This window comes from Dendrobates tinctorius, unplaced genomic scaffold (assembly GCF_039654945.1).
Source record: "Dendrobates tinctorius isolate UK_male_01 unplaced genomic scaffold, ASM3965494v1 ptg000133l, whole genome shotgun sequence".
Classification (NCBI taxonomy): Eukaryota; Metazoa; Chordata; class Amphibia; order Anura; family Dendrobatidae; genus Dendrobates; species Dendrobates tinctorius.
Genome location: NW_027361801.1, coordinates 47,240,246 through 47,262,020, shown reverse-complemented (window position 1 = coordinate 47,262,020; position 21,775 = coordinate 47,240,246). Strand labels below are relative to the sequence as shown.

General features: G+C 45.7%; 1 protein-coding gene and 1 long non-coding RNA gene across 3 annotated transcripts in view; one reads left to right on the top strand and one right to left on the bottom strand.

The window, feature by feature from the left end:
• The window catches only part of RNF128 (ring finger protein 128), a 349,513-nt gene that overhangs the window by 230,523 nt on the left and 97,215 nt on the right, over nt 1–21,775 (top strand). The window contains exon 1 of one of the 2 annotated variants that reach the window (XM_073543623.1): nt 11,132–11,692. The exons of the other annotated variant lie outside the window; for it this stretch is intronic. Within the exon in view, the coding sequence (XP_073399724.1) occupies nt 11,242–11,692 (451 nt within the window). The 5' untranslated portion in view covers nt 11,132–11,241. Of the gene's footprint in view, nt 1–11,131; nt 11,693–21,775 lie in introns of those variants that run through there. 2 annotated transcript variants of the gene reach the window in all.
• Nucleotides 1–21,775, bottom strand: part of LOC141048165 (uncharacterized) — a 100,629-nt gene that overhangs the window by 2,637 nt on the left and 76,217 nt on the right. The window contains exon 2 of the long non-coding RNA XR_012219976.1: nt 5,666–5,767. This is a non-coding gene — a long non-coding RNA (uncharacterized lncRNA). The remainder of the gene's footprint in view (nt 1–5,665; nt 5,768–21,775) is intronic.

The following is a 21,775-nucleotide window of genomic DNA, read 5'->3' as shown; positions in this document are numbered from 1 at the left end:
CACTAACCTGCGCAAAATACGGTCCGTAGTTTACTTGCGTAATACGGATAAATGACCACTAAATAGTGCTCCGTGTTACGGCGGCGGAACACGCGTAAAAAAATATAAATAAAGCGTGTTCGCCGCCCGGGGTCCACCGTGCGGCAGGTGTAATAACCGCTGCTAAATAGGCAGAGCACAAGGACGGTAATGTGCACAGGGAAGGACTGCACCTGATGCACAAAAGCAAGCTCTGTTAAAAGACTCACAGAGCTGCACACGTGAACACAAATACAAAACGCTGGGTCTGTATTAAATTCACAGACACTCAGCGGCACACGTACGGTAGCCAAAGATCGGAGTAGTTGAAGACGTCACTACAGCCGAGAGGACTTACCATGACTGGACGTGTGCACGGCGTCGCAACTGCGGACGCCAAAACGACTGCAGGCACAAGTTAGCAGGCGCAATGCAGGACACAGGCTGCTGCAATAGAGGATGCTTGAGCGCGCTGGCGCTAGCGCAATACTGGCTGACCCAATCACTCACACAAACGTAATATCAGAGGGAAGGGGTTTCATAATAAGTCATCCACCAGACCAAGCATCCATCACCAAACACACAGCAGCAAGTATAGAAAATACTAGCGCATGGCATAGCGGCCATGCGCACTTTTTATAGCGTATGGGACCTGCCGGAAATCTGCAGAGCCCCGAGCATAACCAATTAAATCAGGAGCAGGACCTGAGCACCTGACTCCTGAACTCCAGTGAGAGCTCGTCCCGTGAGCATGCTCAGTAGCAGGGAAAAAGGACTTAGCCTCTGGAGACAAATGTGAGAATCTGGGTTGCTGCATATGCATAGAATGACCCAGATTCCTAACACTCCGTAGGTCATCCGTAAGCAAGGTGAGGTCGCGTATTTTGCGCATGTCTGCATCCGTATGTAATCCGTGTGGCATCCGTATGCAATCCGTATGGCGAGATTTTCTCGCAGCCTTGCAAAATGGACATTTAACGGTTTTGAGGCCTGCAAACAATTTAAATCATTAGCCTGCACCCTATTTAGACACTCAGAAACAGGTGGATGCCTACATTCTGTACATTTGTTACCTTGCTTTCACAAGGTGTGTTGGTGTTCTTTGTGCAGCATGGCAGAGGGTCTGCGATTCAATACAACTGAGCAGGTTCTCTTTACCTGGCTTTTGTCACGGCGCTTTGGGCAACCATATCCTGTTATAGTGGATCCGCGGAGGAGGAGACGCATGTGGGTCCATCCACTTTTGAGGCAACGACTCACATTTTCACCGCCTCTATTCTTCTCTGCGGGAGCATCCGGATAAATTTTACCAGTACTGTCGCATGAGCATTTCCACATTTGATCGACTCTTGGAGACAGTGCGCCCTGGGATAACCTTTCAGGACACAAGGATACGCAAAGCCATATCTGCAGAGGAGCGACTTCTACTCACAATACGGTATGTACTACACAACCACATTCTCTATGTTCAGGATGTGTGTGCTAAATTATGTTTTTTGGCCTTCTTGGACAAAGTTTAATGCCCTCATCTTACTCCAAATATGTTTCACCTGACACAGCAGAATGTTACATCTAATATATCCTGCATATCACTTAGTCATTGTGCCACCAAATATGTGTGTTCTTCTCTCTCATTTCCTACCAAGTTTGGTCGGCATGTAACTGATTTTTTTTTACTTTAGCCATTCTAAACTTTACAATTTCTGTTGTTCTACAGATTCCTGTCGACTGGCCTGTCTTATGCCGCCCTCCACCATGAGTTTCTCATTGGAAAGTCAACCATTTCAGGCATAGTGAGGTCTACATGTGCACAAATCTGGACAAGACTCCATCAAGTGGTCATGCCCGAGCCCAGGATGGAAGACTGGTTAAGGATATCAAGGGACTTTGAGGAGGACTGCCAGTTTCCAAATTGTATTGGGGCCCTGGATGGCAAACATATCAGGGTGCGTAAGCCGCCGAACTCAGGCTCCCAATTCTTCAATTATAAACAATACTTTTCTGTTGTATTGTTGGCTCTGGTAGACCCTCAATACAAGTTTATAATTGTTGACATTGGGGCCTATGGAAGGACGGGAGACTCTAGAGTCTTCAATACTTCCATAATGGCTCGGCGGCTACGCACCAACCAGTTGGATCTACCACCACCACGCCAGCTACCAGGCTCCCCCGAACAATCAGTCCCTTATGTCCTTGTGGCAGATGAGGCCTTTCAGTTATCGCGCAATGTCATGAGGCCATATCCCCGGTGCAACCTTTACCACAGGCGCAGAATTTTTATCTTGCGCCTATCACGTGCTAGGCGACTGGTGGAGTGTTCCTTTGGGATTCTTTGTGCCAAATGGCGGGTACTCCAGTCTGCCATTCAGTTGAGTGAGCAAAATGTGAATGAAGTTGTGAAAGCCTGTGTTGTTCTGCATAACTTCACCAGGATACATGATTGTTCCTCCTCTGATGGTGTTGTGCGTAGGCCAGACAATGTGCGCAGGATGAGACCACCTATGAACCATCAACGTAGACCACTCTCTGGCCTAAAAGTGCGTGATATTTTCACTAATTACTTTATCTCACCTGAGGGGGCAACTTCTTGGCAAGAGCATGCTGTGTCTATGTTATAATTTGTTTCTTTAAGTGTGTCTAAATATATATTACTCAAGCCTTTATGATTCTATGAGTGTTTCATTGCATTGGTTGGTGTCTGTTAGTATGTTGTGAGGGATTGTGAAAAATCACACAGAGACGTTAACTAGAGTAGACAAATTTTTAGTTTTGCCTTTTTTTTTTGTTTTGCTTAAAGGCAAACATAATATTGCCATAAGACAAATTTGGCAATGGGCAAAATGACCCTTTGTGCCTTCTTTAACTTGTTGTAAAATTAAAATTACATAACAAAACAGCAACAAACATTAGGCAATAACAACATTGCTGCATGACTAGATTAAACTAGATTTGCCAACAAAAGGTGAGCTCCATCACCAAAATAAAGGCAACAAGATAACACTCACATTTCCTCATAATGTTATCCAATCATAGAAAGATTCCACCATGACAGGCAAGGCTACCTCACAGCTTTCACACAGATATTACTTGTCTGTAGAACAGACAATATTTAAGCATGCTATACTGGAAAGGATGAAAATACAAAACTCACTTGTTAAGACATAGAGAGAGCGTGATATTCTGAATGCTGGTCACCTAGAATTTTTTTACTAGAGATTGCTAACAAAAAAGGTGACTACTTAACTAAGGCGAGCACGCCTTTCCTAGGCGTTAGCAAGTGAGTAGTGTATTTTCATCCTTTCATTTTACAGTATAGCGCATTTAAATATTCTCTTTTCTACACATATGTAATATCTGTCTGAAAGGTGTGAGGTAGCGTTGCCTGTCATGATGGATTGTTTCATATGTTTGGAAAACATTGTTTAAAAATGTGAATGTTAAATTATGTTCTAAATGTTGGTGAAGGAGAACACCTGTTTTTTCATTTATATTAGGAGCACCAGTTACATCTCACTGGACATCTCCACCCATCAGAATCATAAATCCTCATATGTTGGGGAAGGGGAACGTGGAAGAACAGCCTGTGGGTGCTGCTGGACATTGTGGCCAACATCGCCCTGTGTGGGGCCATACTGTTGCCCATGATGCTGGAATTGTCCAGCCTCCTGGGACTGTTGGGGATACTGGCCAGAGTAATGATGATGGTGAGGGGCTTCTTGTTGGCTCTGGTAGGCCCGTGGCTCATACCCACCAAGATAGCCAGATCGTCCCCAACCAGGTTGGGACCAGCCTCCAACACTGGGTGGGTACAAGTGGCCATATTGGAGGGGTTGGCTTGAGGAAGACATTTGGGGCTGCGGAATAGAAGGTTGGGTAGGGGGAGGAAGGGGTTGAGGTGTTGGCCCACGTATTAGGGGCTGTTCAGACCCTGCTTGAGCAAGCATCTGTGTGGATGGTCTCATGCGCATTAAATTTCATGGTGAGAGCTGCCACCTCTCCAGAAATTCAAAAACCTCATATGGGTATTGGGGGGGTGCTTGCATCAAGCAGGATCTGAATACATCCCCTAATACGGAGCCGGACCTCACGGGTAAGGGCACGGAGATAAAGGGTGAGGCTACGTGCATAGGCCTCCTCCCCATCATCTGTAGTTACTCTGGACAAATAATTGAGCACCCCTGTGTCCACATTGGTCCTGCTCTCTTGAATAGTGACCTGGCGCCTTCTTCTTGTTCGCCGTGATGCTAGAGCAGTCTGTGGGGAGGACTTGATCTGGGCAGTTGGGCTGCTGCTCAAGTTGCCCGGCTCTTCCAGGATGGGTGAGGTGGCAGCAGCTGACCGTCCTGGTGGTGTTGTGTGTAGGCCAGCCATTGTGTGGTCTTGTGATGCCTCATCTTCAGCCATCCTTCTTGTAGGGGGAGAAGATGGGCCAGCCACCTCATCCCCTACAGGATCTATAATGGGCTCTGCCTCTGAGGCCGTTCCTCGATCCATAAGGTTGGATTGAGTTCTGTTATGAAATAGAACAGTGGCAAAAATACATCAATATTTTTGTCCCTGTAAAGTATTTGTGTAATGTATTTGTGTAATGTGGTGTGAGGTATGTACTTACGGTCTCAGTTCCAGAATTGGGGCGAGGAAGTTCAGCCGGTCATAGTATATGTATTTTCTTTTCACATGTCCAGCATCCCCACTCCTGGACCGCTGCTGGCGTTCCCGGCGGAACTGGTCCCGGATGCTTCGCCAGCGTTTCATCACATCTTCCACTGCAATGTGACAGGAAAGATTGTCAAAATCACATATTTGAGAGGTCACATTTTCTAACAGTAGTCTAGGCATGGGGCCTTCTGGGGTGTGCGTTCTACCCATGGTGGCATATGTAATTGGGCCGATACACAGGGTCTCATTAGCTACACTTAAACTAATTTTATTGGCTAGGAGGATGAGGAGCTTGTGGCCTAACCCCTAATTATGGCTGTGTGAAGCCACGTGTCACATCCAAATGTAACGGCCTCATGAGGCTAATAAAAGTACATGCACAGGAAGGGGGGTGCTGATTGTAGATTCATTTTTTAGCGCGCGCTAAGGTTAATGATGTTTTTATGGTTGCACTTACGAATTTTATGCTGCTCATCACGTGGTCTGTCACCAAAGTCATGGTACATCTGGCGACAGATGCGCCTCCATGACGCCTCCTTTCTTGTCCGGTTCGCATAATTTTCATCGCGTGGGTCCCATATTTCGGGACGCTCCTGCACCAGCACAATTAGCATCTCAACATTAATGTATGTGGACGCCATGCTGCTGCTGTACTCTGTGGAGGCGTACTTCCTGGATGTCTGGAGCGGTTTTTGAGCTCATTTGCATGTCTAGGCTTCCTGATGATGGATTGGCCCATTTCCTGTCACCAGCCAAAAGACCTGCGTATTGCTCGCAGGTCACACGTGTGTTCCGTGTGTAATCCGTATTTTTTGCGCACCCATTGACTTGCATTGGCGTACTACGGGCGTAGTACGCTGACAATCGCAGCATGCTGCGATTGGCACGGAGCGTAGGATACGGATGAGAAATATACGGCTGGTGCGAGTGACCCCATAGAAAATCATTTGTCCGTGTCTAATGCGTGCTTTTAGCGCCTCTCACTCACCCGTATTCCTCGCCAGTGTGACTCCGGCCAAAATACCATCCATGCTGCATCCGTGTGTTGTCCTTTTATATCACGCATGTGGGAATAAAGCCTGAAAGAGATCTATGATGTTATTAGTTTGGGTTATTAGAAGCGCCGAAATTGGCAATATAATACTGACGTAAAGATGCGCTCATAAGAAAACTTGCGCCAAATCATCCTCACCCCACATAATAAATACAAAAAATAACACAAGGTAAACTCTAACACATGTGAAGATAGTTTCTAGGTTATTTGACTTGAATTAGCTAGAGTGTTCACAGAAACTTTTTCTCGCATAAGGTAATAATGAGTGTAAATTGTCTCTTTTATCATGTATAATTAGATGTCAGGTCTAACCTGTCTTGCTCTTTTTACACCCCTTGTCCTTTTTTTCTTCCCACTCTCCACTGACATTCTGTACCATAGGAAAATAATATAACAAAAATGTAAAAGCCTCTAACTTGCTCATTAATTTAATAATATTTCCTTTGAAGATGTTGCATAAAAAAAGGTGGAGACAACAAGCTCAATAGCATCTTATCTGGTAAGTCCAGGCGAAGGAATAGGTAGCTGCTCATCCTTTGGGCTATTGAAACCCACAGCTGAACAATAGAAGCTAGAAAAAGTTGCTGCAGCACCCTCAGGGCTGGAAAACCTGCCATATTAACGTGTGTTTGGAGAATAGGAGTGGTGAACTGAGCTGCCAACGATATATTCCCAATAAGGATCCAGAGGACATGATGTAGGAAAAACAAAGTGGTTTATCGTCAATGCATTTCAAGGTTGGACTAAGGCTGGTTTCACACTTGCGTTTGGCTGGTCTGCATATGGCTGCGTACATCCTCCCTTAAGCTCCGCCTGCTTCCGGCAGCGTCCTGCATCGTCGTGCGTACCTATCTTTAACATTGGGTATGCAGAGACAAGCGTTGTATGCGGATGCGTCCACATGAGGCGTTTTGACGTGCCTGCAGACCGCACGGGAACTCAACATGTTGCGGTCGGCGGGCACTTCAAAACGCCGCATGTGGATGCATCCGCATACAATACATGTCCCTGCATACCCAGTGTTAAAGATACTGTAGGTACGCAGGATGCATGCGGAAGTAGGCGGAGCTTAAGGGAGGATGTATGCAGCGATACACAGGCCAGCCAAACACAAGTGTGAAAACAGCCTAACTTCTTCATCAGGAGACCCTAGTAATGATTAGGGCTCATACTCATTTGTTAGAAACACAGACGAGTGCAATCCTATAAAAAAATCGGATTGCACTCTGACCAATGTTATTCAATGGGCTACAACTCATCTGCAATTTTTTTCTCAACTGAAATCGGACTGAGAAAAAAATTGCAGCATGCTGCAATTTTCTGTGTATCTCGGATGAGACTCACATATGCAAGTCAATGGATGCAAGAAAATAATCGCACAGCACTTGGACCATGAGAGTGCTGTTCAATTTTTACACATCGGTGTCCTTTGAAAAGCCGGCAATTCATTTGCCACATACAGTAAAACCACACTGACAGGTTAGAATAGAATAGATATATACACATAGAATACATGGACATGTAGATGTCAGTGACACACATATACTGTATTATTATTATCATTATTATTATGCATTTATATAGCGCCATTTATTCCATGGCACTTTACATGTGAAAAGGGGAAATATAGACAAGTGTAATATATACAAGAGTAATATACAAGTGTAAGACAAGGGACAAGGGACACACGAGTACATAAGGAGAGGGGACCCTGCCTGCGAGGGCTCACAGTCATATATGTATTTATATTACATAGATACATAGATAGAAGAAAAGCCAGCAATTCATCTGTCGTGTTCTGTAAAATCAGTGTAGGACAGGATAGAAGAGATGGATTACATACAGTAAATGCAAATACAATAGGTAGTGATATAGATGTCTGTGACAAATACATTTAGTACAGTGTGTGTACAAATTACTGTACATGTATTTAATTATTAAAAGATTATTTAAAAAAAAAAATGGCATGGGCTCCCGCGCAATTTTCATAATCAGCAGAGGGAAAGTCGATGGCTGGGGGGTCAATGTTTATAGCATGGGAAGGGGGTAATACCCATGGAGCTTCCCAGGCTATTAATATCAGCTCACAGCTGTATAATTAGCCTTTACTTGCTAATAAAATGGGGGGCCCTAAAAAAAAATGACATAGGGTCCCCCTATAAGTAATAACCAGCAAAGGCCTAGGAAGGGACCATGGATACTGGCCCCTCCCCATGCTTAAATCATCAGCTCTCAGCCGCCCCAGAAAAGGCACATCTCTAAGATGCACCAATTCAGGCACTTAGCCTCGCTATTCCCACTTGCCCTGTAGCGGTGGCAAGTGGGGTAATAGTGGGGGAGTTGATGCCACCTTTGTTTTGTCAGGTAACATCAAGCCCAGAGGTTAGTAATGGAGAGGCGTCAACGTGTGCTCAGTGTCTCCCTGTGAATTCCTATTCCCTGTCTGAGGGCACCGCGAGCGTGAGGAAGTTCTCCTGCTTGCGTTGCCATGTGACAGGTCCTGTGAGTTCTCAGCCAATGAACTCTCTTCACCTATGTGACGTCGGCGCAAGCACACATCCGAGTGTTCCATGTATGAGAAAATCGGACCAATTATTGGATCAGTGTTGTCCAAGTGTCATCAGTTTTTCTCGTATTTTCAAATGCCTCATGAAGTGAAAAAGAAAACGTTTCTCCACTTTTTCCATTCAGAAAATCGGTGAAGATCAGACCACATATCCGAATGCAGTCCAATTTTTTTCACAGAACCATAGACTTGCATTACCAATTTTGATAATTAATTACAATTGTCTAACCATAAGGTCACATTCACACATTCAGTATTTTAACTCAGTATGTGTGAAGACAAAACCAGGGGTGGGTAATAAATACAGATGTGGTGACGTGATTTTGACTTACAAATACTGAGGTAAAATACTCACCAAATACTATTAATGTGAATGCTGCCTAAGTGTTCAAGCTCTGCAACCCCTCCCCAATATCCTATAATGTTCTCGGGGACAACATCGATAAACTGACCATTCCATCATGGCCAGAGCACCATGGCAATTAAACATGTGAGATTATATCATAGACATGAAACATGAAAGAGAGTAGTGCATTCTCAGTAATATTATTGTCCGTGTGCCTTCCAATTGTACAGCACACGACCGAATAGTTTGCTCGTCTGAATAAACCTTTTCTCATATGCAAAATTAAAAGTGAAGAGTGGACAGCAGCAGGATGCAACTTGGATGACATTAGCGATCTTGCAGAGTTTTTTTTATGGGCCTAAGGACACGTTCACACGTTCAGTATTTTACCTCAGTATGTGTAAGCCAAAACCAGGAGTGGGTGAAAAATCCAGAAGTGATGACAGGTTTCTGTTATACTTTTCCTCTGACTGTTCCACTCCTGGTTTTGGCTTACAAATACTGAGGTAGAATACTCACCAAATACTCAACGTGTGAACGTGGACTAAAGAGTTTAATGGGTGAGTTTCATCCGTGATTTGGATCAAAAGTACAAATAGGCATGTGAATATCCCTATAGGCTATAATTGGTACAATTGTTCTACTTCTGAGAAATACAGAGGGAGCTCGTCAGTGAAAAACTGATGTCTGAATGAGACCTCGGAGCCCTGTTATGAAACCAAACACGGTTCATAAATCAGAGTCAGATTTAGGCCACGTTCAGTATTTGGTCAGTATTTTACCTCAGTATTTGTAAGCCAAAATCAGGAATGGAACAATCAGAGGAAAGTATAATAGAAACCTGTCACCACTTCTGGATTTATCACCCACTCCTGGTTTTGGATTACAGATACTGGGGTAAAATACTGACCAAATACTGACAGTGTGTGAATGTAGAGTTACACTGTCATCTTGCAATGCAGGTGGCATCCTGAGTCTTCTATTGAAAACTTTTAATAACAAGCAGAAAATTGAGTACATGGAGGATACAGAAACAGCCACATGTACATAGGACATCTTTTGCAGGAGGATTCTGCCTGAAAACAGCTGCAAACCCTCCTCAAAAGAATGGAAAATAGTGCACAGCAATCTAGAAACGACAGTGCCATGCACATGCTCAGTCTTTTGCTGCTTCTTTTACCTGCTTCAGGCTCATAGGAATCAGCTTACTAATTATATTTTAAATTATGGAAAAAAAAAAAGATGCTGCTTCAGAGATGACAACTAGACTGCTAGCTTTGGCACCTTAAACACTCCATGTGCACATACCCTAAGGATATGTTCACACTCAGTTTTGAGAGGGTTTTTCAGTGTGTTACCCCTCATTTACTTAATTATATCACCATTAATTTCCACAACACTTTTACAAACATCTTCATTCCCATTGTGGTTCACAATCTAACTTCCCTATCAGTATATACTTGGGGTGTGGGAGGAAACTCATGAAAACACACAAACCCCTTGCAGATGTTGTCCTTTGATGGGATTCAAACCCAGGATCCCAACACTGCAGAGCAACAGTGCTAATCACTGAGCCACCATGCTGCATAGTGAGCTATTACCTGTCAGATTTACTAATACTGTCTCTAATTTTTTGGTCCATATACTGAAACTGCCCAGCGGCACTAAACAATCGTCAATCAGTTCCTTTTTTTGCCGATCGGCGGTTGTTTAATATTAAACAGGGAGGCCACACCTCAGATCTGCACTGAACAATATGTTTGGGTGCAGTCAGACGGCCGTATAAATCGGACCGTAATGCTCGTACTGGCTGCAGCTCTCCCCACCTGAGCGTGACAGCTCCATAGATTTCCATGCAGCTGCCACACTCGGGTTCAGGAGGTCCGTGTCCAGTCTGAGCATCATAGTCCAATCTCGGTTCAATTTATACAGCCATCTGGATGCGCCCTAAGAGATCATTCAGTGCACATAGGCTAAGGTCATGAACGAGAACGCTGCAGCCAATCACTGAGCTCAGCGCCTTGTGGTGTCTACCCTGTTAACATCACATCCTATTATTTTCTTACAATCATTACTACACCTCCTATTTTTTCCGGTACTAATGTTTTCTTTTAGTCCTTCAGTCTCCACTTACAACCAATCCTACCCTGTATTTGCCTATATCAATATCTGCTTTTCACCTCTTTGTTTCCATTGCACTCTTTCTTGCATCCGGGTCCCTGTCTTTAAAAATCAGCATTTTCCATTTCACAAGCAAGTTAACTACCTAAACACCAATGTTACGCTAACTTCAGTGTGAGAAGGGTTAATTTGATGAAGTAATATAATTCCCATTCATTTATGTACAACCCTATGGTGATTAGGGAATCATACACCTTGATAACAGAAAGTATGTAGTATTACTGCTGACAAGCTGGAGCCAGCAAGGGTTAAGTAGTAGCCCAACCTATATGGGAGGATCTGCGCTGCACCTGGAAGCAGGTAAAACAGGTAGATAGAGCTCAGTGCAAAGAAAACAGGCAACCCTTCTGGTATCCAGGGCATACGTTCTAGTATTGTTTAAGCTGCTGGCCTGTCTGGATCTTTTTTTAAAGCAAGATGAGGCTCATATCAAGAAGAGTCACCTCTTCTTGGCATCATCTCTGGTACAGCTTTCTGCTGCTCTGTGTTTTAGCAATACAAAGCGCTACGTCTGATGTCCTATGGACAGCCAACGTGAACGTCTCATATGTGATGGAAAATAAGACCGTCTGGGAAGAGGACGAGATTGGGATCTATGGCCATGACTCGCCAGTGGACAGAGCAAGTGGACTGGTTGTCCTACCAAGGAGTAAGCACAACCACAACTTGGCATCTAGTTCATTGTGTCCACCACATCTGAACTTCAGTGTCCCAGGGAACTTTAAGGATTCTTGGATCGCTCTTATTCAACGCGGAGGGTGTACGTTTAGTGATAAGATCAAAGCTGCGGCGGAGGCTGGAGCCAAAGCGGTGGTCATATACAACAATGAAGGAGATGAAACTGGGGTCTTTGAAATGTCTCATCCTGGTAAGTATAAGAACATTTACAATATATAATTGTTATGGACGCTATGTAAGGAGCTTCAGTTATAGTTCCTAAACCGCACAATTTAATGTGTTCTTCTAGACTTTGTGTTCTAGTGGTGTTGCTGTATATTTCTTACATAACATGTCATCCAATCTGTCCACGCAATTCACATTCTGGGACTAGTTCTTGGAATTGGTGGGTGGGCTAACCACTGCTCTCCACTGGCTTGATTATTAGGACCTCTGCACAAGTTGAGTATTTGGTGTGTTGTTTTAAGTTTAACTTTTCTCCATCCAGTATTTCCAAGTCAAAACCAGGGTTGAGTAAAAAGTGCAGATGTGGTTCCCAGGTTTCAATTAGAATTTTTTTTTTTTTTTTTTTTTTTTTTTTCCCCCTCTGAATTTTCCACTCCTGGTTTTGACTTACAAATACTGAGGTAAAAAGCTGACCAAATACTGATAGTGTAACCGTGGCCTTAGAAAAGTCATTTACAAGGAGTCCAGAATCTGTTTTAACAATGTGTCTCTAATAGTGATAAGCAAACGTGATCTGTTAAGGTGTTATCTGAGCATGCTTGGGAGCTAACAGAGAGTCCATCTTTGGCAGTATGAAGTCATGATGTGGCCCCAGTCTTAAAGCCTCCATACAAATTAGACTATTGTTGGCCGAACCCGCCGATATTGATGGGTTAAGCCATCAGTCTAATGTGTACGGGTGCCTTCAAGAAATGATTTGTCTGTTAAATATCCGAAATGTCCAAATTTGAACCACTGATCCCTATGTTCTCAAGGGATAACCAGAGATGTCTGGGTGCGGCTCTCTAATAGAGGGCACAGGGGCACTCAGCAGAGGGAACACTCCTGTGCATGGGACAGTCGAATAGGCTAGTTGCCGGCAAAACCATCATCCAACCACCAGCTATCTTGGGGTATGTTCACATGTCCATTAGAGATCCGTTATAAAGGATCTAGACACACCTTTTCAGCCTGTTAATAAATAGCTGATTTATGCTGGCTTTGTTCTTTTAATATTGAAGTTTAAAGAAAACGGATCCATTAATTGGCCATCAGATTTTCTTTCTGTTGTAAATGGATCCCTTTTTAGCTTGGTGGATCCAGTAGTTGTACAAGTCGCATGACTTGGGTCTATGCCCAGTTAAGACTCATCTGACCTAGTATACTTGATGTGCTTTTGTGACTATATACAGTCTAGATTAGTATACAGGAAAGTACCTCCTGACACTCTCTTTGGTCACGTTCACCCGTTTTTCACTTACGAGCTCCTCCTGTATTTCTCAGAAGTAGAACATGTACCAATTATAGCCTACAAGGCTATTCACATGTCTGTGTCCATTTTGATCCAAGTCATGGATAAAACTTGCCCATTAAACTCTTTAGGCCACGTTCAGAATTTTACCTTAGTATTTTTAAGCCCAAACCAGGAGAGGAACAATAGGAGGTAAGGTATATTAGAAATCTGTCACTACTTCTGTATTTTTCTCCCACACCTGGTTTTGGCTTACAAATACTGACAAAATACTGAATGTGTGAACACTGCCTATTGAAGGTGTAAGATGGCTTGTTTCTACACTCTCCATAAATGGAACTGTAAAAGTCCCAGGGCATAGTGCAAAAAAGGACAAACATGTTTGGCATAGTCGTATAAAATTCAGAAATGTGTTTGAGCTGGCCCTATAGTGGGGTTAAGGCCACGTATCAATGTGATAAATGTCTGATTACTAACTTACTAAGGTCTAACCTTTTGAATATGTAGTAAAGCACATTGACCGTAAAGGCCCCCAGATACATTATAATAAGAATGGCTGACTATCCTATGGGTAACATGATGATGATGGTGAGTATTAGGGGTGTTAAATTTTGAAATGCCCCATTCCATCTCTTCTCCCAGTATATAAGTTGCCACCAGCAGAGTCTTGACAGATGTGTATTCTGCTCTCCCCATGCAGAATATATTCATGCTTGCCTTAATTAAGCATACATAGATCTGGAGGGAGCCTATGAGAAATGACCGTGTACAATCTGACTTCTGGCCGACATTCAAGGAGCAAGGGCATCTTAAGTAAAGTCGTTATCTTTATTTGATATCTGAAATAACAACAAATCTTGATTTGCTGACTATATGTTGTGTACGGAGGCAGCCTGACATTGCACCATGGCAGTTGTTGGGGAAACCAAAGGTTCAGGAAAGTTGTCAACAGATTATCATTCTCCACACTGAAATAAACATGCATGCACATAAAATATATATATTCACACACTATTGCATAGTCTCCTTTATTATGTATATTGCCGTCCCTTATACGGTGCCCTCTCTTGCTATGTACAGCACCATCCCTTATATATTGGAATATATATAGAGCCCTGTTTTTTTTTGTGGTTTTTTTTTTGTTTGTTTTTTTATTGCATACCGTCCTCTTGTTAGAGATACAGAATAATGCAATGATGGCTGATGGAGCATGGAGAAAGCTTCTTTTCTAATGGAGAAGATAATGGACTGGTAATCTGGTCACCGGCTCCGCCATCAACAGTCATTTTATATCTAACAAGAGAGTAGACTATGTAATAAAAGAGGGCGCTGTGAATAACAACAAGAATACACTATGTAAGAGACAGCACTGTACATAACAGCAGAGGAAGCTATACAATAAGGGACGGCACCATTTATAACGAGAGGATGGTATGTAATAAGGGACCGTGTTATACAAAACAAACAAGGATCTATGTAACGAAAGGATGGTGTTAAACATAAGTACACTATATACTAAGGGACTGTATCAGACATAAGTGACTACACTATATACGGAGGGCTGGCGCTATACATAATAAGCGATTCCACTATATACTAAGGGACTGTGCTACACATAAGTGAGTACATTATATACTAAGGGACTGTGTTAAACCTAATAAGCAATAATAACGTCTTCCTCAACCTCCCCCTGTTCCTAAATCCATTATAAATCTTCCTTCCTCCCTTTCCTATCCCCACTCACTGTCCTCCACTGACACACACACAACATCATTCACCTCTCTGCACACACATCACCACTCATCTCTACACACACTCACTCTTATAGGCACCGGAGCTGCAGGGATATCTCCCTACCCGCTGCACATGAGGGCAATCTGGCCAGGGGCCACCCAGAGCCTTGGGGCTGGATAAACAGGCCAGATTGCCCTCATAATCAGCCACCCTGCAGGGGCCACCCGAAGCCTCTGGGCCTGGGTTCATCGGCTGCACATGCGGTATGTCCGCCCCTGATCTATTGTGTATGGGAGGCTTCAAAAAGAACAAAAATGAACTCAAGGACTGTTATGGGTTAATAACCAGATGTTAGTATTACTTCATTTATTTAAAATTTCTAATTGGATATTAGCTATAGATTTTATCATGTTTACATGATAATAAATAAACATGAAATGCAAATTATTTGAAACTGAGGAAAGTATTAAATGCACAAAGTGTGAAAAAGAAATCAAGTTGGTAGTTTTTTTTTTTTTTTTCTTTACACTACCAAACATTGAGACATCACCCAAATTACTGGTCTTTTTGTTCCTAATGTTTGCAGCCTTTGTATGCAAGTGACCCATTTATAGAACAATAAGACCTTTGTTCAAGTTGAGCTAACATGTTTTCTGTAGAGCGGGGTGGTTTGTAAAAAAAAAAAAAAAAAAAAAAAAAAAAAGTAGTCTTGGTGGGAAATTGGTGCATTTTGTGACTAAAGCTGGAGTCACACATAGCGACTTACCAGCGATCACAGCGACTATATCAATGTGTCAGGATCGCTGGTAAGTTGCTATATGATCGCTGGTGAGCTGTAACACAGACAGCTTCACCAGCGATCAGCACGCAGACGCCGAGGTGAGGAGCGAGCCCGGGAGCAGCGGACAAGTGTGCCTGCTGTTCCAGTCCTCCACCAGCAGAGGGCGCGCCTGCATCCCCGGCCTCTCCTGGCGGCGTCCTGCTGCCTCCTGGACCCCAGCGTGCGGCGGCAAACTTAAGGTACACACTCCGCGGGCTCCTGGTCCCCAGCGTGAGGCGGCGGCACCTGTAACTCGCTGGTAACTAGCGTACACATTGGGTATCCAAGGGATGCGCGTCCCTTGGATACCCGATGTGTACGTTAGTTAACAGCTGGTCTCCCGCCTGTCAAACGCAGCGATGCGTGCTGGCCAGCGGGAGATCAGCGACGAAAAAATGTCCAGAGCTTTCTTGCAGGGGGGTCGGTCGCTGATCGCTGTCACACACAGCGATCTCGCTGTGAGATCGCTGTTGTGTCACACAACTTGTGACTCATTAGCGATCTCGCTAGCGAGATCGCTATATGTGACGGGGCCCTTAGGGCCCCATCACACATAGCGACTCACCAGCAATCCCGACAACTATATGAACTTGTCAGGATCGCTGGTGTGTTGCTACATGATCGCTGGTGAGCTGCCAAACAGGCAGATCTCAGCAGAGATCAGGACAGCGACACGCGGGTAACAAGCGACGCACGTCGCTTAGAAACTCGCTGTGTACATTAGATACCAGCGCGCTGGTGCAGGGAGCTGGTACCCAAGGTACATATCGGGTTTTTAAGCGCCGCACGGCACTTAGGCTACTTTCACACTGGCATTTTTTGACGCAACATCGATCTCGCTAACGATCTCGTTATGTGAGACGAGGCCTTAAAATGTGTTTTGAGCAACACCCTATAACATGTCTATTTTTTTTTTTTTTCTGATATTTGTTTTCCCTCACCTATGTGGATCCTCACATTATACTGCTGGCCTTTATAATTTATATAAGATATAAGCTCTATAAATATTACCCAAATAATGATAGAAATTATTTTTTGCTTTGAAAAATCCCAGCCATGATTTATTCCCTTTTTTGCCATGCTGCATAAATAAAGTTTAACTATTCTGTTTTTTCAAACTTGTTAATTAGATAAAAAAGTAGGGGTGGGGAGTTGAGATCCGGACCTGGAAATGCAGTACATAATTACTGTGTATTTGCTCTTGGACAGTAATACAGAAGAGATGGAACTGGAATAATCAGTGACAATGGTCTATTAAAAGGATACTAATGATGTTATAAGGGGCGTAACTACCACGGTCTCAGCAGTCGTCACTGCGACCGGGCCCGGGGGAAGTCAGGGGCCCGGCAGGTCAGACCAAGATATCTTCCAACTGTCCCGTTCTTGACCCCCGCGTCCCGGCCGGGAGTCTATTCTTCCTGCACTGAGCCCCCATTCTCGCCCTCCACAGCCTGCAATGACGACCTAGGCTGTTCTTTTCTATGCGCACAGGACCTGTGATGAGGTCACAGGAGGGGAGGAGTCAGGGGTCACATTATCAGGATTCTCTGTATGCAGGACTCTGCTGTGCTGGTTGTCATGGCGCTGGATGAGGTCAAGTTTCTGTGTGGGGTTTACAGGGTGGATGTAGCAGAGCTGTGTACAATTTTGGACGGAGCCGCGCGTGTAATTTGGCATGGGGGGGCCCCATTTGAAAGTTTGCATCGGGGCCCATAACTTTGTAGTTACACCACTGGTTATAATATACACTGGATTCAATGCTTCTGTTCCCTATTGTGTTACCCTCTTGTTGTAATTGTCTTGTCTTTCCCTCATAGATTATCTGTGTGTCATGACAAGTTAAAATTCCCCTGTGAGGGAATGTTTTACAGTCTATTTTTTTTTTTTTTTTTTTTTTTTTTTTTTTTTGAATTATAAAAATTTCAGTTAACATTTTGAAATTAAAAATAACATTGCATAAAAACTTATCTTCATGTGGCAGGATGCATTTACACTGCATGATTAAGGACTCATTGAGACATCCATGCTAATTGGTCCGATCATGGGCAGAGTGGATGAGGCTCTTCCGACCCAAGCGTGACTGCTTCGTGTAGTTCTTTGACGCTCAACTTGGGGAGGGAGAACCACAGCCAGTCCATGCATTGGGGGTTCAGTCCTGGACTGATTAGCACAGACGTCTGAATGAGCCTTAATGGGGACAAGTGTTCCCAGGAACGCTCGTTTCCTAATCGGCTAATGTTAGCAGACCCACAATCACACAATGAACAAGGGAAACTCTCATTCTCGGCAGCACATCATTCTGTGTGACCAGGACCTGTGCTGCTGAGAAGGCTAGTGAAGAGCAAACGTGCTGGGATAAGGTGTTATCTGAACATGCTCGTGTGCTAACCAAATGACTGACATGCTTGAAAAATATGTTTGATTCCCCGTGGCTGCAAGGCTCACGGCTGTTAGGCAATCTCTCCATGTGTTGCCGCTGTTAAACAGCCGTGAGACATTTCAGCCACGGGGACTAGAACATATTATTCGAGCACGCAGAAGACACTTGGTTAGCACACGAGCATGTTCAGATGACGCCTTATCTGAGCACGTTCGCTCATCACTAATCTGTGCGCATTAGTAGTGCAATCGGCTTGTTCAAACAGGCCATTAATGGACCTCTGATAAACGTGTAAATGAGCCCCAAGGGTGCGTTTCACATAGTGATTGGCAATATTTGCTGATCGACGGTCATTTCATAGCCTGTTTAGTCACTTTGTATAATGTGCAGAGAATGATCAGTAATGTATTGTTCTGTGTGCATAGACTGCCTTTGTTCTCGGAAGCACAGGTCCTGGTTATGTGGTGTTAGCAGGTACGCAGGATGCAGCGTCGAGTCACGAGACAACTACGGTGCTTTTAAAGATTCGTTTATGGGACTTGAGGGGACTTCCCTCAGTCACGGCCTGATCACCGAAACAGGGGTAACACAGGTTGCCCACGCAGGGGCTCTAAACAAGCAAACACGGTAATGTAGAACACGACTACTCCCGGCAACGGCCGGTCACTACAGGGCCGCGGTGTGGCCGACTATGGGTCCTTAAGTCTAGAGTCTACTTAGCTGTCCCGACGTCCCTCGCCGTTCTGGCTGCTGGCCTTTCGACGGAAGAGTTGCTGGGCCCAGTTGTTGAGGCGCTGTTGGAGTCTTCGCGCTTGCTGGCGCACTGAGGCCTTTGGAACCCCACGGGCCCCGGCGGAGTCCTGGGACAAGTAGGCCGCAGTCCTCGGAGCCTGGCAGGTGGCAGGGGTGTACGGTGGCGAGTGACAGGCCACCTGCACAGCTAACAGCTGCGACGGGGAGTCTGCCGTCAGGAGAGGCTCCTGATGCAGCCCGGATCCAGACAGTGGCGGCTGCCGACGGCACGGTGCTGGTCGCGGTGACTGGGCACGGGCTGTGGATCCGAGCGCAGGGCAAGCGGCAGCTGCGGGCAAAGGGGAGATAACAGCGGCTGCAGGCTGTGGAGAGGCAGCAAGTCTGGGAAGTTTTGCTGGATACCGTCCCCCTGGAGTCCTCAGTCGGTGTCCTTCCTGGCGCTGGTCAGTCACTCTGGTTGGCAGTCGCTCCCACGCTCTATTCTCTCTGTCCCGGTCTGGGGAATTCCCCGCCCCTTTATACTGGTCCCTCCCCTAGCTCTCCTGTCTGTCACAAGGGTGCGTCGCTGAATACTGTCCCCCGGGGACAGTTTCCTGTTATGAGCTCATTTTCTCCTTCACCTTTGATGTCCGATGAACTCCCTCTGCTGGTGAAAGGAGGTAGTGAAATTGCTTTGGATGGGAAAAACCTGCCATCTGAACAGGTGGAGTGTGATTGGACATCCGGAATCTGAGTGGATATAAGGCCGCCGACGCCCTGCTGGGTTGCTGGTGATCCTCTCTGTTCTGGGCTCTAGCCTCCAGTTTAGTCCTGTCTACTAAAGCTAAGTTTTTGCTCTGCTTTTGTTCCATGAGATTTTGTCTGGTTTACTTGGTGTTCGTGTTCAGCCAGCCCTGGTTGGGACTGGCTGAACTCCATTTTTTACCCTTCGCCACGACAGCACCCACTGGAGGTATCGGATCCGCCCCATTTGGAACAGGAAACCCTACAGGAAAGATAAAAGGGGCGGTCCGCCTTTCCTCCTCAGTTTTGGTTTCCTGTTCCAAACGGAGCCACGATATCCTTCAGGAAAAGCATACCTGGGCCAGGCACGCCGCCTGTGCAGTCTCCTTGGGAACGGCAGGGGTTGCGGTCCAGAGGCAGCGTCGGGGGAGATTCCTTTAGACGGCTCCCCCTCGTCTGGTGAGCAAAGGGTGATGACGGGGTCCGGGGAGGGCCGCCCCGTCTCACCCAGGAGAGCGCCGGCAGGCACCGGGACACACCGCTGCCGGGAGCGGTAAGAGCGCCAGTGGCGCAGAAGAAAAAAAAAAAAAAAAGGGAGTATGGAGGTCTCCTTTTGAATGGAGACTCCAGCGGCGGTGCATAGAGAAGGGGACCGCGTGGAGAGCGGGGCCGCGCGGTGAAGCGGCGCGGTAGCCGGCCGGCGCACAGTCTCCTGACCCCCCCCCGGAAGTAATGGTTGAACTTCCGGGGCGGGATGGCTGAGAGAGCGTCGGGCACGCGCGCGGTGATCCCTGGGAGGAGGAGCAACTTCCGGGGGGATGGCAGAGAAAAAAAAAAAAGAGGAGCAGGTTATTTAAACAGCGGCGCAGCTGAGCGGCGATGCAGCAATGTCGTCCCCAACGGAAGCACACGCTCCAGCGGGGGATTCTGCAGGAGGTAGCTCCACCAGGGACCGCAACACCGGCCGCAGGAATGAAGCAGGAGAATCAAGGCCTAGGATGTCTCAGCCATCTGATCCGGTAATATAAGGCTTCACTCGGTGAGTGTGCAAAGTATATACTCTGCCTACTAAGCTGGCCTCTCCTACCCCCCCCCCCCCCCCGCCTTGGTGTCCCCTTCTAGACCAAGAAAAAGGATAAATCCAAGCATAAATGTGCGCTATGCTCGGAACCTCTCCCTGACTCCTACCCTAAGAAGCTCTGTAAACAGTGCACCAAAGAGACAAAGCAAGGGACCGCATTGTCGACAAAGGACATTAGAGCTATAATCAGGGAGGAGATACAGGCTATTAACCGCGCCAAAACTCCCTCAGAGACTGGCAGCAAGAAGCAGTTAACCCTCAGCTCAGAGTCAGAAGAAGGGGGGTTAATCTCTGACTCCTCACTAACATCCTCGTCATCATCAGACATGGAGGGACAGTCATGTTTCCCCCTAGGCAGTGTGGACAACCTAGTCAAGTCGGTGAGAAGCACTATGGGGTGTGAGGAACCAAGGGGTGCCCAAACCACACAGGACATAATGTTTGCGGGATTGGCTGAAAAGAAAAGGAGAGCGTTCCCGGTAATACCGGCAATTAAGGCCCTAATAAAGAGGGAATGGGAAAAAAATGACCAAAGAAGTTTTCTCCCATCAGCCTCAAAAAGAAAGTATCCTTTCAGCGATGAGGAGCTATTAAAATGGACCAAAGTGCCAAAAGTGGATGCCGTTGTATCCTCTACTTCGAGACAATCGGCTATTCCAGTAGAGGACGCAGGCTTGTTGGCAGACCCGTTAGACCGCAAGGCGGAATCATCATTGAAGAGGTCTTGGGAGTCTACCACGGGTATACTTAAGCCAGCGGTAGCCAGCACATGCACCACTAGATCCATGCTCGTGTGGTTGGACCAGCTGGATCAACAAATCGAGCAAAAGGTGTCCAGAGAAAAATTAAGGGCCGCTATCCCATTGATAAGGGGGACAGCTGCCTTTATGGCTGATGCGTCGGCAGACACTCTACGGCTGGCAGCAAGATCAGCAGCTCTAGTGAACAACGCCAGAATGGCGTTGTGGATGAAGAGCTGGAAGGGGGACGCGCAATCGAAGGCTAAGATCTGTGCAACCCCGTGTGAGGGTGAGTTTCTCTTCGGGAAAGCCCTAGACGAGATACTCGCCAAAGGAAAGGAAGAAGGCGTTCCCTGACTCTTCTATCCCTTTCTATAGGAGAACCTTTAAGAGGCGACCGTTTGGAAGAAGGAGGCAAACGGAAAGACCAAATAGATGGGCCACAAAAGAGAAACAAAAGGGTACCATGTTCAGGGGTCCAACGTTCCGAAGGGAAAATAGAAATTAAAGAATCAGACCCACCTGTAGGGGGTAGATTACGGTTCTTTTATCCAAAATGGGAACAAATATCCTCAAACCCATGGAT